At 36.7% G+C, this 18,019-nt stretch overlaps 2 protein-coding genes across 3 annotated transcripts; both read left to right on the forward strand.

Moving 5' to 3' along the window:
* Positions 1-1,115: 1,115 nt before the first annotated feature.
* On the forward strand, positions 1,116-7,105 carry LOC114715845 (septin and tuftelin-interacting protein 1 homolog 1-like). Of its 2 annotated transcripts, XM_028900748.1 has the most exons (3): positions 1,116-1,421; positions 3,388-6,036; positions 6,365-7,105. In XM_028900748.1, exon 2 carries the CDS (start codon positions 3,405-3,407, stop codon positions 6,006-6,008), a length of 2,604 nt encoding a protein of 867 aa, XP_028756581.1. In that variant the 5' UTR covers positions 1,116-1,421; positions 3,388-3,404; the 3' UTR covers positions 6,009-6,036; positions 6,365-7,105. The 2 variants fall into 2 exon arrangements, with proteins under 2 accessions (XP_028756581.1, XP_028756580.1); XM_028900747.1 differs by lacking the exon at positions 6,365-7,105 and having other exon boundaries at positions 3,388-6,156.
* Positions 7,106-8,225: 1,120 nt separating this feature from the next.
* Positions 8,226-10,091, forward strand: LOC114715840 (pentatricopeptide repeat-containing protein At1g63330-like). Its single transcript, XM_028900739.1, has one exon. The coding sequence runs from the start codon at positions 8,226-8,228 to the stop codon at positions 10,089-10,091; it is 1,866 nt and encodes a 621-aa protein (XP_028756572.1).
* Positions 10,092-18,019: the final 7,928 nt, after the last annotated feature.

Here is an 18,019-nt window from a genome sequence, read left to right on the forward strand (position 1 = left end):
CGCCAAATAACAAACTTATAAGGTAATAAAACAAAGCAATTCCAAATATGACAAATAAGTAATTTTGGTTAAAAAATATAAATATTTTACCAAAAAATATAAAATTATCGTTTCTAGGTCCAATAACACAATCATCTTCCCGCTTCCACCTAGTATCTATTATTCTGAGTTACAAAATTTACAATCAACGCTCTAATAAGTAATAGCTGATGTTGGCACCCAAAAAAAAAAAAAGCCTGATTTTGGCTTCGCCCTCATCACTCTTGCGTGCTCATGTATTTTATCAAAAAGATTTCTTTCACTCCCAATTCTAAGAGATGTTTAGTAAACCCAAAAATACTGTTTTTACCAAAGTGAAGATAAATTTTTTTATATATATTTATTGCGCACATCATACCCAAACATTCTCTTAACCTCATCTCTTTATATAAAGCAAGTTTTGTAACATTAAAGGTGATTGGATGAGTGTCTTAAGAGTAATCTTTCGATGTTGGAGATAAACATGTATCCGAAAGAAACACTGCCAATGATTGAATCAGGGAATCTTGCCATCTATTGGCACTTGTACTTTCTTTATGCATGGCTATCGCATAAGGGGACCCAGAAAATTTAGTATAAAAAGGTTTTTGGCCATAAAATGCGGTTTCAGACTAGCCTGTAGCTTTTTTTATTTTTAGAAGGTATTTGGATAGAAACCAAACTATGATTTTAAAAGTGATTTTATAGTTTACAAAATAAATATGTAAAAAAAATTATTTTATTTTACAGAAAAACACTTTTTAGAAGAACTTTTGAGGGATGCCAAACACTCCTTTATTTTGGAATTCCATTATCCTTTTTTCTTAATAAAAAAAAAAGGGGTCCACCAATCGGACTGGCGGCGGGACTCTCTCTCGGCCTGTTTTGCAAGGTCCAACCATTCCACGTAGGCTGGGCCACATCAAACCGTGTGTTGAGCCGAGAGCGGGTATTAAGCCGTGCTTTGAGTGTGGGATGGTTCAGAAGTTGGGCCCACTTTTCTTTTGGAAAAAAGAAAACTTGGCCCATTGTGCTTACCAGTAAAAAAAAAAAAATCTGCCTCTCCCTCCCAACCTCGAACCCCCTCAGGCCCTAGCCTCCCGAAAGTAACTCTGGAAATCCCGCATCACGCCATTGGAGACACCGGACCAGACTAGAGACCTCGAAATCGAATCGCCTCACTCACGCCGTTTCCATTCGAATCCTCCTCACCTCCGTTGCTTAGCTTCTGAGTTTCAGCTTTCCGGTTTACAGCGTCCTCTCCTCCCTCACCTGCTGGCTGCGCCTCCGGTTCGTGACTCCGACAACGTCTCCGAGACCTGTCCATTGCAAGGGTGTTCGTCGTTCACCTTACTCCTCCATTCCCTCCATTCTCCCTGCTTCGTCTTCTTCCTTCCTACCTTGTAAGTTTATCTTTTCTGATTCTTTCAATTGTTCAGCTCTAGCTTTCAGACTTAAAAATTAGGATGATGTAGTGGCTGTGGACCAAAAGTAACTCCTTTTATTGGGAACCAAATCCTTTGTTCACCTGAAGTCCTTAGATGCTCAATATTGCAGAAGTATGGTTTCGATATTTCAAGCAACTTAGCAATGCAAAGCAGTAGCAAGGTTTAGGGCTATAGGAACGCATAAGCACAACTCATAATTATGAGATGAATCAGTACTTGGCTTGTATTTGCTCTATGGAACTAGTGTCTTCATCTTGTTAATTAATGCAAACCAGATGGGTAGGATTTTTTATATAAGATCATTGTGTTGTTATTCAGTACTCATTATCTGTTTGATGGCTTTTCCTTTATGAATATACAGAGACAATAGCAGACAATATTATAACTTATAAGCATTTTCATAGGCTTCGTTTTGCTGTTACATTGCGTGGGAGTTATTTTGTTACCACCTGCTGTAGAATCTGTACTAGCTTTTGCCTTATAAACTCTTATGCGATGGATAACTCTGGCGCATTCATTGACTTGAGAATTTATATTATGTTTCTTGATTACATGTGCCCCCCCCCCAAAAAAAAACATAATTATAGTGTACATGTGTCTTTGTCTAAGGGTTTTTCTTTTTGGTGTTGAATCTTCAATGTAATGCATTAGTTTGTTGCAAAATCAAATAATTAGATAACATAATGCTGGTTATAAACATGGCAAAAGATAAGAAAGCATCACTTAATTGTGGTCAGGATAGTGATTAAAATACATAAATACTTATCGTGCGAAGATTTCAGGCCTGTATGTTTCTTTTTTTTCTCCTCAAAACAATTTTATAAAACTGCTTTTTTAAAAATAACTTTTGAAAAAAAAAAAAAAAAATCTGTTTGGACAATTGTTCTAAAAATTACATTTCAAAATAAACATACTGAAAACAACATTAGATGATTCTAGGATTTGTGCCCCCTTAGCATTCTGCTTTTGATTAATATCTTTATCTTCTTGTAGAAAAGCAGTTTGGATGGTCCTCTATTGGCTGATAATATAACTTCAGGAATTTAATAGGTTATTCTTGAAAATGGGTTTTCAATCAGATACGGTAACTTTGAATGGGTCACAAGAATCAGGAGTATTGATTGAACCATTGGCTTAAAACAGTTTAATTTAATTGATGCCATATAAACTTCTATCCTATTGGCAGTCATTCTGTCTCAAGGTTTTGTTGCCAATTTAATAGTGCTTTTATAAATTTAAAGCCAAAATATTATGGGGTCAGGCTTCCGTAAAGCTGGCAATTCTGCAGTTGGAAAAGGACTAACTCGGCCTCCTTTGAGGGCAGCAGTGTCCCAGGTGGCCCTTATTAATGGCCTGATCGGTATTCTTCACCCCATTGTTGCTGCCTCTTACTCTCCCTACTGACACCTCCTCCTTCTTTCTCCATTTTCTCCCTTCTCTAGCTCTCCTAGTATTCTGTAAATTTCTTATCCAAATTAAAAAGAACAGACACACACTCACATAATTACTGAATTAAAATAAACTCCTGATTCCCACTAGCGAGTCCTCATTCATAATTGCGCTCAGTTTTTTTCTTTCTTTCTTTCTCTTTTTTTTTTTGACGGTTTTGCAAAGTAGAAGAGGTTTGAGTTGCTTTATTGTGTAATGAATCTCACTTTTTGCTAGCTATAGGTTAGCAAAGGGAAACCTAACCAACCCCCCCCCCCAAAAAAAAATGTTTTTCTTAATTTCTTGGTGTTGTTCTTGCTAAATTCTCCCTGCTAATTCATGCATGATTTATTCTGTTATGCCAGATGTATTTAATGAATCCCATTTTGTTTGTCATATGAAAAGCATCAAGTGAACGAGATTTATCTATTTTTCTCGAGTCTGAATACCTTTGGATTTACTAATTTCTTTGGGTTATTCTTTTAATTTTTAGGTTTTCTGCCTCTAAAGATGGATGAATATCAAGAGATGGAGAGATTTGGTATGGATAATGATTTTGAAGGCGGTGAATGGATTGGTGGTGAGTTCTACTATCGAAAGCGCAAAGAAAAACGCACTCAAACTAGAGAAGATGTTCTTTATGGGGTGTTTGCAGACTCTGATGATGACGATGATGATTATTCAAGCAGAAAACGGAGAAAAGATCGTGACTTATCTAAGAAGCCTGACCTCAGCAAGCCTGTGAATTTTGTCTCTACTGGAACTTTTATGCCTAATCAAGATGATAACCATTCTAAAGAACAGATTGAAGAAGAAAGTTATGCTAGTGAGGATAGGCCAGGTTTAGGTCTTGGCATGGGGACTTCTAGCACTTCTGGTTCTGGGTTAGGTTTTAATACCAGTCATCGTGAAAATGCTTCTGATGGTGATAATGATGATGATGGTTTTCTGCCTACAGCGTTTGGAAAGAAGATTCATGAGGGAGCAATGAGAAGGGAGAAGGAAAAGGAGAGAGCAAAATTGGAGAAGAAGAGAGCTCAAGGGAAAACTCAAGCTGAAGATGGATTTTCAGATGTTGGGAAGTTTGAGAAGTATACAAAGGGGATTGGAATGAAGTTGTTGGAGAAAATGGGCTATAAAGGAGGTGGTCTTGGGAAGAATGAACAGGGTATTGTAGCTCCTGTTGAGGCCCATATGAGGGCCAAGAATACAGGCATTGGATTTAATGACTCGAAGGCCACAACTCCTTTGCCAAGTGTGCAAGTTGAGAAGACAGCATTGCCAGGAGTTGCTCAACCTACGACTGTCAGAGCAAAGGAAAGATTATGGTCAAAGAAATCAAGGTCAAAGAAGAAGAAAGATGAGGAAGATTATATTACTGCTGAGGAATTGTTAGCAACCAATCAAGAACAGGGTCTGGAGGTTGTTCAGAAGGTTTTTGATATGAGAGGGCCACAGGTTCGAGTAATTACAAATTTGTCTGATTTGAATGCTGAGGAGAAGGCTAAGGAAAATGATGTTCCAATGCCAGAGCTTCAACATAACGTGGGGTTAATTGTTAGGTTGGCTGAGGTAGATATCCAAGAGATTGATAGAAATTTGAGGGGAGAGAGGGAGACGGCACTTAGCTTGAAAAAAGAAAAAGAGAAGTTAGAAATTGAGGCAGCACACCAAAAAAAGCAGTTGGAAGATTTGGAGCAAATAACAAGTGTGCTGGACCGAGTCGGAGAAGAGAACTCAATGGGGACATTGACATTGGATTTGCTTGCCCAGTGCTTTGCTGACTTGCGGAAAAGATACACTCATAGCTACAAGTTGTGTAACTTGTCATGTATTGCTTGCTCATATGCTTTGCCTTTGTTTATTAGAGTATTCCAAGGATGGGATCCTCTTCGAAATCCATCACATGGGTTAGAATTGGTATCACGGTGGAAAACATTGCTTCAAGAAGAAGAGTGCCTTGATATCTGGGATGTAACATCACCTTATACTCAATTGATTTCTGAAGTTGTATTACCAGCTGTTAGGATTTCAGGCATCAATACCTGGCAGGCACGTGATCCTGAGCCAATGTTACGGTTTCTGGAGTCATGGGAAAAGTTGCTTCCTTCTTCAGTTCTCACAGCCATGTTGGACAATATAGTCATGCCAAAATTATCAAGTGCTGTAGATACATGGGAACCACATCGTGAGACAATTCCTATCCATACTTGGGTGCACCCATGGTTACCTTTGTTAGGGCACAAGTTAGAGGGAATGTACCAGATGATACGCTTCAAATTGAGTACTGTTCTTGGTGCTTGGCATCCGAGCGATGGCTCTGCTTATGCTATATTGTCACCTTGGAAGACCGTATTTGATTCAGTGAGTTGGGAACAGCTCATGCTTCGATTTATTGTGCCAAAGTTGCAGCTTGTCTTGCAAGAGTTCCAAGTGAATCCAGCTGATCAGAAACTTGATCAGTTTTATTGGGTGATGAATTGGGCTTCTGCTGTCCCAATTCATCTGATGGTTGATATAATGGAAAAGTTCTTCTTCACCAAGTGGCTTCAGGTTTTGTATCATTGGTTGTGCTCAAACCCTAACTTTGAAGAAGTAACAAAATGGTATTTGGGTTGGAAAGAGCTTATTCCAAAGGAACTTCTGGCTAACGAAAGTATTAGGTATCAGCTAAACCGTGGTCTTGATATGATGAACCAGGCTGTTGAAGGTATGGAGGTGGTCCAGCCTGGCTTGAAAGAAAATATCAGCTATCTTAGGGTACTTGAGCAAAGGCAGTTTGAGGCTCAGCAGAAAGCAGCAGCTAATGCTCAAACCCAAGCTCCTTCAGGCTTGGGGGGTGCTGCCCATATGGAGAGTGCAGCAGGTGTGCATGAGATGAGCTTAAAGGAAGTCATTGAGGCCCATGCCCAGCAACATGGTTTGCTATTCAAGCTGAAACCTGGCAGAATGCATAATGGTCATCAAATATATGGGTTTGGTAATGTCAGCATCATAATAGATTCCCTAAATCAAAAGGTATATGCCCAAACTGAGGATGCATGGTCTTTGGAATCTCTCCAAGGCTTACTGGAGCTGCATAATAAGTCCATTGGTCGGAGACGAGGATTGTAAGGTGACTTCTAAAGGAGTTTGTGTAAAAGTATCCTTAAGTCGTAGTTGGTTCTATCTCAGGAGTCAATTTCGTCAACATTACTTGTTTTAAGAGAGTTTTATAATATTTCTGACACACACAGCTTTCTTTCTTTGTTTTTTTTTGGGGGGGGGGGGGGCCTCAAATGGGCACTATGTTTTCTGTAGTATGCTAGCTTTTTGTTGTCCATACCCATTGATAGCAACTTGCCATGTTATTGCAACCTACTGAAATTTTGTAAACTTCCTTATTTTGGCCAATCTACTAACTCCGATGGTGAATCTCCTTTTTATTAGCTGCACTCACGTGTTATTCCTTGAAGCTGCATCAATATCAGAATTCAGAAATCTTGGTTCCATCTACCTATTCACCAGGCTCAATGTTTTTGAAGAATTGTAGAATGAAATGATTCGCGATTTTGATTTAGAACTTGAAATGATGATATCTAGTTCTCCAGCTAATACTTATCTTCTGTACGTGTCCGGTGTTAGGCGTCTAATGTTATTGGAGACCCACGGATATTAAGAGTTACGTTTTTGTTCTATGCTTTGTATAAATGAAGAGTCAGCTTAGTATAAGTGAAGAGTCAAGAACCTTGATTCTCAATGGATAATCTTGAGGTTACAAATTCATGCCATACTGCCGATCATTGACTTTGAAGAGTAAACTTTGAAGCACGGTTTGTATGTTTTGTTGAAGGACTGTTCATCCACAATGGTTTATTCGTAATGCGGGAAGGAGAAGCCTAAAGTGCAGTTCCTGTGTAAAGTATGAGCTTGGTGTACCCTCCTGCATACTCAACATTTTTACTTGTATATCATGAATAAAAAATGGTATAGCATAATTAAGACCAGAGCAGTGTGACATTTATTACAGCCTGTAACATCTGGGGTAGTCTCAATTAGGAAATCCGTTTGAGGTATGCTTGTCCAACTCTGTCCCTTCTGCCCTTAAGTGGGCTTAGTCCTTGACTAACGGTATTTCTAGGTTCTTTTTCTCGTTTTCGTGTATTACTGGTCTGGTTGTTGATTACAAGTGTTTATCGCATTGCTTCTCAATCGAACCCGAGTTGATTATAAGGACTTACTTCGTTCGTCTGGCATGTTGCTTCTAGTTTTTACTAATCTTTTTGCCCCCTTAATGAAAAAGGGCAGAGCATCTGATCTTATTTGTAGTGAAATTATCTCTGAAGTATTATTGTTTTGCCTCCAGTATTTCTAATGCTAATGGATCTCATTCGCTCTCTAAGACAAGTAATTACTTCGTCAGAATTTTTTCCACACATTTAATATTTGTAAATATTGGAAAAAAATGCATTTTATGATGTCCATGTAATGGGTAAAATGCATTTACAAATTGAAACATATTTAGCTCTCGTAACGCCCTAAGTTAATTATGTTTTTAAATATCTTGAGATTTTAAATAACGAGGATTATATTCTATTGAGCGTTAGTAAAAAAATGTGCACGGGGTGTGCGTGCGAGAGTTTAAACTAATTAAAAGAAAAATAATACTCCTCCGGTCCTTAATATAAGACTCATTTAACTAATTTGATTAGATTAAGAAAGTTAGGTAAGTTAGTTAATTATAAGAAAAATGATACATTTTTCCTAAAACACCATAATCATCTTTTTTAATACTCTATCTCCCTTTTCTATTTGATTATGGTTGATGGAGTATCCATAGGGTAATTTAGGAAAAATTAATAAATATGAGAAATGAGTCTTATATTTAGGATCAAAACCAACTCAAAAATCGGGTCCTATATTAAGGACCGGAAGAGTATAAATCAGGAGATTAAAATGGGTGAAATTTTGATCCTTGTAATATATATATATATTCAGTATCAAGTCACGTGCGATTTTTTCGCGCACGCTTGAATGAATGAATCACCACTGATGATCTGCATTCGATTTTCTGGGGGGGGCAAGAGTAGAAGTATAGTGTTTGGGGATTAGGAGGAGTGATTTTTAGAAATATTTTTTTTGTAAATTGAGATAAATTTTTTTATATATTTATTTTGAAAACCGTAAAATTATTTTTGAAATTTTGGTTTCCACCCGCACTGACTACTTGATTTTTCTAGTATGTTGCAGTCTTGCCTCTTGGAACGCAAAACATTATGACCGAAGGATAGAATCAAAAAAAGTCAAAACCTCAAGATTGGATCCAACGGAAACCATTAAGACACGTCAACCATGGACCTGCAGATTGCAGAAACGCTGCGTTTGGAGGGTGCCGATATGCTGTCTTCGATCACCCAACTCCCAAATGCTCTGGGCAGCAAATCCCCTTCAACTTCAATCCTTCTTCTCTGCATCTCCTTTGATTCGAAGCTATCGGAGTTCGCTGTGCTCTTGTCGTGCCTCATCTGCTTAGCCATGCATTATCTCCACCTTTTGTGTCCATTTTCAAGGTATGCATTGCCCAAAATTGGTCACTTTCTTCCACCACCTTTGTCTCTCATGCTTCCCTCTTTCTATCATTCCCTCAATCCCGAGTTCTTTGCTCATTCCCAAACTTTTAACGCAATGAATATCGGCGACAGCGTTGCTTCGTTCAATCGCTTACTACGTATGCACCCCCCGCCTTCCATCATCCAAATTAACAAGCATTTGGGATCAATTGCAAAGGCTAAACACTATCGAACTGCGATCTCATTGTTTGCTCAAGCGGAGTTCAAGGGATTCATACCTGATTTATGTACCCTGAACGTCTTGATCAATTGTTACTGCCATGTGGGTCAGATGAATTATGCTTTCTCAGTATTGGGAAGGATTCTCAAAATGGATATTCGACCAGATGTGATAACAGTTAATACTTTATTAAAAGGACTCTGCATTAGCAACAAGGTTGGGGAAGCGTTAGACTTTTATGATGACTTAACGGCTAAAAGATTTCAATTCAATGAACTTAGTTATGGCACCCTGATCAACGGACTGTGTAAAATAGGGAAAATAAGATCTGCTGTTAAATTGGTCCAAATGATGGAGAAGAAGGGAATTAAATCTAATCTAATCATCTATAGCACTATCATGGATAGCCTTTGCAAATGTGGCCATGTTATTGAGGCGCATCAGTTTTATTCAGCAATGATTGATCAAGGAATTCTGCCGTGTATTATTACATATACATCTCTAATCCGTGGCTATTGCAGCGTGGGACAGTGGAAAGAAGCTACCCAATTGTTTCATGAAATGGAATTGAAAAGCATCAAACCCGATATTCATACATTTAATGCATTCATTGATGCATTTTGTAAAGAAAGGAGGATTGTTGAAGCTCAAACCATGTTTGCTAGGATGATGAAATGTGGTGAGAGACCGGATGTTGTAACTTACGGTTCTTTAATGAATGGATACCGTCTGATGAATAACGTGAATGAGTCAAAGAAAATATTCTCCAAGATGGTTCAAAGCGGTGTAACAGCTGATGCAATTAGTTATAGTATACTGATCAATGGATTTTGTAAGATTAAAATGGTCGATACAGCATTAGATCTCTTTCGAGAAATGCGCTGCAAAAGCTTGGTTCCTGATGTGATAACATATAATTCTCTTATTGATGGCCTTTGCAAGTCAGCGAGAATGTCAGAGGTGCGAGATCTTGTTTATGAGATGTATGAAAGCGGTCATGCCGCAAATACAGTCACCTATAGTATTTTGTTAGATGCATTTTGCAAAAGTCAAAATCTTGGTCAAGGGATTGCACTATTTAGGCAGATGGTTGCCCAGAGAATTCAACCTGATGTATACACATACAATATACTTGTTGATGGCTTGTGTAAAGGAGGCAGACTACATGACGCTCGAAAGATTTTTCAATACCTTTTGACCAGTGGCTATCATCTAGATGTCTACACATATAACATTATGATCAGTGGGCTTTGCAGCAAAGGCTTGTTTGATGATGCTATGTCCTTGCTTTCAAAAATGGGAGCAAATGGATGTCTCCCTAATTCAGTAACATATAAAACTCTTATTCAAGCTCTTTTGGAGAATAGAGAGAATGATAACGTTGAGAAGCTTCTCCGTGAAATGATTGGTGGTGGTCTTGTAAAATGATAAAATATGGTTGGATGCACTAGTCCTACTATTGATTATAGTTGTGTACTGTAAATGTTTAACTTGGCCTTCAAAGGCTAGCAATTTCCTGTTTCATTCCAATTAAAATTGTTTGATCATACAGTGAAGTAAATGTTCTTGGAGAAATTTTGTTCAAGCAATATGTTTTACACATTTATTTTTACCTTATGTTTGGTAGTGAATAATTTGCCTTGAACATGAGTTTGTTCCTCTTTTTATAGTTTATTCTGGTTCTGACTTATAACCTTTCGGGCTTGTTTCTGTTCTTGAATCAGAGTTGCAGCTAAAATATAGTTTTTTTGGATTTATATAATTCCTTGCACTATTTTTTGGACCACATTAAAGGTCCATTTGGCTCTTATACAACCAAGAAAATCGATGTCTGAATTTATTTTGGAGTATAAGACAAATCAAAGGTACATGAGTCTGTGTTACCCTAATGTTAAAGTTGAATTTGCTTGAATGGTTTCCAAGTGTTTGTTTCTTATGGCAAACCGAATGAATATCATTTCTTTTTGTTGTTTTTTGTCCAAGTTCAAAGTCCTTTGGGATGCCTGTTCCAAGAGAAGGTCAGGTTGGCTATGATGAATGTGTGATGCTTGGATCATTGCATCTCCTGGAATTATATGATTTGAAGCATAATAGAAAATAATTTTATTCGCAGGTTTGACTGTTTTTTATTTATTCATTGCATCTAGCTTTAGGCAGAACTGTGTATGACATTCCTCAAAGAACGTTGGTCGTGACAACTATACTTCATAGCAATTTTCTGCAGCAACTAATCAGAGAATTCTACAATATTTTTGGATTCGATAACTTGTGTGAGTTCATGATTGGTACTTTTCAGATGTTGGCATGCAGGTTATCAGTTATTGAACCTCTAGGTGAAAGTCACATTCTCCATCTTGAAAAGGAGAGATTTGGAATCCGATTTACTCTCAAAATTTCATAATCTATTGGACCTTAACAATTTTGGTGTTCGATCAAGAGTGCATTTGGACTTGCCACCATAATTATAAATGCTGCCGTTTCCTCACTAGATGAAGGATCAATTGGGGCTACATTGCTTTTGGACTATATCCAAAGTGGGTGTACTCATCTCAAATTTTCTGGAGCTCAATTGCATCAAAAAAGACCGTATTTCTATCTTTTTCCCATTCATTTGTTTTCCTCAGGTAGCATTACTATCATGAATAATTTTGCCCATCTCACCAATCACAAAGCAGTCCACCAACGCTTCTCTTCAACTTGTTTAGTACCAGGGAGAATCATTTTGAAACAGTGACAACAATGATTCATCAGAACTTTGTTCTTGTCCTTGCTACTAGGAATGAAGGCCAATATCATAAAATTAAAAATGATTTCATGATGATTGTTGTTTTGGCTCTCACAATTGCCCGGGATGATGTTACCGCAGGCATTCAAAACCGAGTCTTTTGGGTTGCTTATACTTTTTCTCTCTTGAATTGATTTGGATCCTCCCATAGAGTAAATACTTGTTTACCTTGTGATTGCCTTTTGTTTACAGAACTGGCTTGTTCAGTTTGGCACCTTAACACTTCCCTGCTCATTGTGCTTTTCTTGTCTGTCGCCTATAAATTGCCATTGGCTGCTGCACTTGAGGACTGTCATGTAGCTACTGCAGTGATTCTTTTTAAAGGGATAATGCTCTCCGTTTGCTACCAGCCACTACGCATGCCTTTGACCTTAAGGGCAAGGTCAATGTCATGGGGAAGGCAATGTTATGATCCAGAAATATATGGACCTAATGAGAAGAAATGGGCCAAAGCTTATTAAATTTGGCTCAAGTAGGTGGAATCCAAATAGGGTTTGGAGATGGGAATACGAAGCAGAAGGGGAGGCAGTGTTGGGGTGGGGGGTGGGGGTTCGAAAATTGTTGTGTGGGTCTTCTCCCTGTGCTTCTGATATCCTCTCTTCTCTCTGAATTTATGCTTCTTCTTCTAATTTCTTTATGGCCGTAATTCTGAATATTGATCTAAGCTCTGTGACTGAATGTTTACTAATATTACCTCCGATCCTTAGTATAAGACCTTGTTTGATTTTATTTTGATCCTAAATATAAGATCCCAATCTACTTTGTTTATCATATTTATTCATTTTTTTTCAAAATAGTCCTTCTTCTAGCTCATACACTTTATTAATAAGAATATATTGGGAAAAACAATATCTATTTATTACAAATAACTAATTTAACCTATTTTCTTAATCTACTCAAATTAGTCAGTTAGCTTTTATATTTAGAACTGAAGAGAGTATTTTATATCAGTTCAATTGTTTTGTGCTTATTTTTCTGGTCTAAATCAGTAACCATATACATTGTTGCGGGTAAGATCATTACAGTGTCTCCATGGAGTTTCTCTGGTTCATTCTACTTGAGATAGATCAGTGAAGAGAAGAAATGTTAATTGCTGTTTATACAGGAGGATGGAGAAATTGAGGAGACGTTTCTCATAGAATACAAATTGGCTGGTTAAAGTGGAGGAAAGCTACTGGAGTTATTTGCAATAAGAAGGTACCTGAGAAACTTAAAGGAAAATTTTATCGGATTACTATAAGACCGGCTATGTTGTATGGTAGTGAACGTTAGGCAATAAAGGGAAAACAAGAGCACAAAGTTGGGGTAGCAGAAATGAGGATGTTGAGATGGATGTGTGGTCATACAAGAAAAAATAGGATTCGAAATGAAAATATCAGAGTAAGAGTCGGTGTGGCACCTATCCAAGAGAAAATAGTTGAAAATTGCTTAAGATGGTTTGGACATGTACAGAGAAGGCCATTGGAGGCCTCGGTGAGGAGGGTAGATAAGACAAGATGGAGTCCCATAAAAAGGAACAGAGGAAGGGACAGAGGAAGACCAAGAAGAACGCTTAATGAGATCATTGAATGAGACCTCCTAGTCAACAATAAATCTAAGGACTGGGTTGTTGACAGAGCACGATGGCGTTGTGTGATTCATGTAGCCGACCCCACCTAGTGGGATAAGGCTTGTTGTTGTTGTTGTTTAGATAATGCCTTCCTTGACTCATCTCTGATTCAAGGGTTTTAGTGGATTAAATCATCATCTCGACCAGCACCTCAATTTCATATTGCTTGTTTCGGACTAACATTATTTTGGATTAAAAGCTTTGAGGATTCACAGGAGCTAGCCTTGAAGGCTCGGACGCATTGCATGCAATAAGAGAAAATTCATCTATCCCTCTTCTTTCAGCCCTTCTAGTACAAGTGCCACTTAACTAGATTTATGTTCCCTTAATGTTTCTGCTAGTTTTCGTGTTGTAATTTCTGATCAGTCTGTTAATTTTCCTTGTTCACATTTACTCGCCTTGCCAAGAGCTAGTTGCTTTGCACTGTAATTTCTCTTCGTTTCATTTATAGTGATCTTTTTCTCTTAAGAAAAAGTTGCCTCCACGTAGTTAACAACTCTTGGCATTGGCTGAGGAAGAGAGAAGCAGACGACCATTGCAATTGTGAAGTAATCTAAATGTGACGGATTTGATATTTTGCTACTTGTAACACTTGTGACGGATTTGATATTTTGCTACTTGTAACACTTGTGGATGATACTTTGCTGTAACTTGTGGCATTTCCATTGAAGGAAGCCAAGTTCTTGTTATGGTCTGTGTTGACATTGCAGTCTTGTGATAAGCTTTATTTGGCATTTTGGTTCACACCACCGAATCTGTGCTCATTTCTAATTTCTAATGAAAAATATCTACATTTTTATTTATTTAATTTTTTCAATAGTGCCTTGCGTATTTCAAATGCTCATGAATCTTTTCATCTTGCAGGTACCTAAACTTTCTTTTAATTTTTAATTTGGTACCTATACTTTTTTAACATTTTAAAAAATCCTTAAACTATCTTCTGTTATCTCCGTTAACCCCCACACTTTACAAAACACAACCAAGGGCCAACGAAGGAATTAATGCTGTTCAAATCAAATTTCTTCATCAAAACGTACTGAACTTCAGTGACAGAGGAGGTCTTCCATGGATGGAGGGGTTCGATTTGCAATGTGATTTGGAGAGGTGTTGACGGAATCAAAACCTTATACAAATAGATTTTCTTTGACAGATTTGATCTCCGCAGTAGAGGGAGGTTTAAAATCCAACTTCTTCATTGAAACTGAGCTTCAGCGATTGAGAGGTGTTCGACGACTAGGGGGTTCAATTTGCAAAGCGATTCGGAGTTGAGGGCTATAACATAATCATAGCTTTTTGCAAAGGGATATTCTTCGATAGGTTTGATCTTTGCCATAGAGGGAGGATGGGTTCTCTGATCTCACCTCCTGCTAGCTAGGCTGATTGATCGTGCAATTGCTTTTCCTTTTAGCGAGAAAGTGATTTTGATTGGATAGGTGAGATTTGTAATTTGTCTTCTGATACGATTTGGTTCTACGGTCAGTTGATTTTACTTGAAGTTTTTGTATTTTAAGCTTTAGTTTGTCAGCTTGAAACTATAATTCTAGCGGTATGTATATGTATTTATATGTGAACAAGGGATTAAAATGCTTACAAAGCTGCTAACCTTTCTTTTAAGAATCATGTTATTCGAAGTGTATGAACTCTTTAAAGTGCTACTCCAAGTTAGTTCCAGCTGTTGCAAGTTTCATTGCTCAATGCAACTTTACTTTTTCTTATCTAAAAGCAAATTCTAAATGTTGAAAAATAGTATAATAGTTTCTAATTAGATAACAATTTGCAAGACACTGAAACTCTGAAAGTTATATTTGGCATCACAAATTGTTGAGTATAATGTATAAATCATATAGCACATGCTATTCAGGGATTTTATTGACCTAAATCATGTGTAAGACAAAGGAGACAATACTCCTTCGTTTGTGCGTCTGCGTTTGCATCTTCTAATTTTTCCCTCCTTCTTTTCTCCTTTAATGCCATTTATCTGTCTGTTAGCTCTTGAGTGTGTTTTGTAAATTATGGGGGTTAACAGAGATAGCGGAAGATAGTTAAAGGATTTTTTTTAAAAAAACAAAAAAAATATAGGTACCAAATTAAAAATTGAAGTAAAGTTTAGATATGTGCAAAATGGTTTTCCCTTTTCTAAAATAAGCAATTGCTTATTGGAATAACCCCCTAAAATTTTGATATGTTTGAAAATTTAAAAAATATATATATTTATAATATACATATGAAACTAATTATCATCTTAATGTGTAACAATTTGCCGATTTGGTTTTTAACTATGGGTTAAAATTTTACGTAATACAGATTTATTCAACTGATTTTACATCAATGGTCATGTTTGGAGTAAGAGTCTTTAAAATGGATGGAAGTTTTCTGATAAAAATATGGATCAAGGTTTTTATACAAAATGTCAAATATATTATACAAAAAATTTACTGTACCTCATTACTTGTGACTCCATAATTGCATACCAACACGCAAACAAGTTAACATAACAAGCCATGGAGCACTTAATTATTTAGAAAGTTGAGTATTATTAGGAGTGTTCAAATTGTCTCGTCTTGATGGGTCCGTCCCAGTCCCGATCACTTTGGGATGAGACGGGACGGACAAAAAAATTTCAGGGACGGGACAAAAGACTGGGCAAAACGAGACGGGACACGAGACAGGATTGTCCCATCCCGGGATATATAATTTTTTTAAAAAAAATTACAAATATGATAGATATGCCCTAAATTTATTTTTCTAACACCATTCAGCCATTCCAGATTCTCCCTCTTGGCCTCTCACAATTCTCCAGCATGTTGATCACTGAGACCAAGCTCCTTCTCGCCAGCTCGTTACCTCATGACTTCTCCTCGCCACGAGCCGTAGCAGGTCCAGATCTCAGCTCTAACTTGGATTATATCTCCTTTGCTCTGCTCAATCATCACCGTTCAGATATTTAGTGGACTCCTGAGTTAATCTCCCCGCCTCACACGTTCGTCGGTATCTCTCCCTATGCTGTCATGAGAAGCTTAATCCTTCTTGCAGCTTCGCTCTGCTCGCTTGGCTCCTATGTTTTGTGCTTTAGCTAAAATTGGTGTGGGGTGGTAGCTTCCAGGAACTGTCATTGAACATGTTTCAAAAAAAAAAAAGAATGGACCATATTAGGAAATTATATTAAATGAAGAAATATCATCGCAGGGAATTTTTTTAGATGGATTGCTTACGCTTTTAGTTTTTCCAGAGGCTTGTTATGCAGAAAAGTGGGCCAATTTGTTACAAATTAAAAGTATTGTCGATTAAATCAAATGCCCAAATTTTAAAATAATCATAGTTTTTTATTCACTTCTGTTAGGCCCAAAAAAAAGAAAATAAGAAATTTTAATCAATGACAAGCCCAATAAAAAATAGAAGGCCCAAAAAAAAGGGGCAAAGAAAAAAAAAAGGGACGGGACGTCTCGATTCCATCCCAGTAACAACAGGATTAGGAGAGAATCGGGACGGGACGGGATAGGACAGGACACGGGACAAAAGTCTTGTCCCATCCTTGTTCACTTGGACGGGACCGAGACGGGCCTGCCCGTCCCGTGAACACTCCTAAGTATTATATATTAAAGGACATGATAAAATGGAGAAAAGATTATTGGAAAGAGTCAAAATTTAGATAAATGAGTTTCATTTTAATTATTACCTCCAGTCATTCATATAAAACCTAATTGATCAACTTGAATAAATTAATAAAAAAAATTTGTTAAAAAATTATTTAATTATATTACATACTATATGATCTTTTTAAAATACTTATGTATATCATTATATTATAGCTAGGCAAATTAGTTTGGAAAAAAATAAGTATAATTCTTTAAAGTAATTTATTTAATTTTCTTAATCTCTATAAATTAGTCAACTAGGTTTTATACTGAGAATTTGACATAGCAATTATTCATTTCATCAAGTGATATAATTATTCATGCTTAGAAATAACTAAAACAGATCATGTATGAGAATTGTGCAATGTATGCACATGATCCATGCTGAAAAGTGAAAACAGATGCGGCAACTTCGTTATAAGTAAAATGATAATTATTCGATTTATCGCTTACACGTAGCCTTGTTATGACCTAGTTAATTCTTGATCTACCGTTCTACACGCGATTGAACAAATTTACTGAATTATAGATTATAATCAATAACAATTAGATTATAATCAACAACTTCCTCTTAACAAAATATTTCAAATGCGCCTTCATGTTGGCATTGGTTTTTCAAGTTTCAAATCATAGATTTTGATTCTTTAAGTTTCTATCAATCTAAAATATTAGTTCTTATAGTTTGATAAAAGCATGAATCATTTTACTCCTTGAAAAACTTAAACTTACGATTTGAAATTTGATGGATTAGAATCAAAATTTGCATAAGTTTAAAAAACCAGAGATTGTATTTGTGTTAACCCAACAAATTTCCTATTTTCTGTTCAAAATTCGCAATCACCATATCTGAAGAGTAAAACATGCTTTAAGTCTAAAACAACAGTTCATTCGATCAATTAGAATGGACCAAAATAAATCACAAATTCATTATCATAATTTAAACAATATACATATAAAAATTATTTCCTCTAATAATAGGAAGATAATTGTGCCTACTATAAAAAAGTTCGTTTGGCTCTTTTACAGCCAAGAAAATCAATGTCTAAATTTATTTTTGCCTAGAAGATAAATAAAAAATAGGTCCTGAATACATTGCGAACTAAACAAATTAGATCTTATATTTAGAACTGAGTTAATGTAAATTTATTTTGCTTATGAATTTTGGACCTTTTTGTGTCTCTATATTCAGAAATTTTGTCCGCACCTCTATGATTGATGGGCTCTCCTATCATGGCTCCATGTATCAGTTTGGAACCTCTCCTCTTCTCTTCCCATCTTTTTTCCTCCTTTTCTTTTTTTAATCATTAGATTAACATATTTCAACGAT

This window comes from Neltuma alba, unplaced genomic scaffold (genome assembly GCF_004799145.2).
Source record: "Neltuma alba isolate B1F8T4 unplaced genomic scaffold, ASM479914v2 tig00011615_pilon, whole genome shotgun sequence".
Classification (NCBI taxonomy): Eukaryota; Viridiplantae; Streptophyta; class Magnoliopsida; order Fabales; family Fabaceae; genus Neltuma; species Neltuma alba.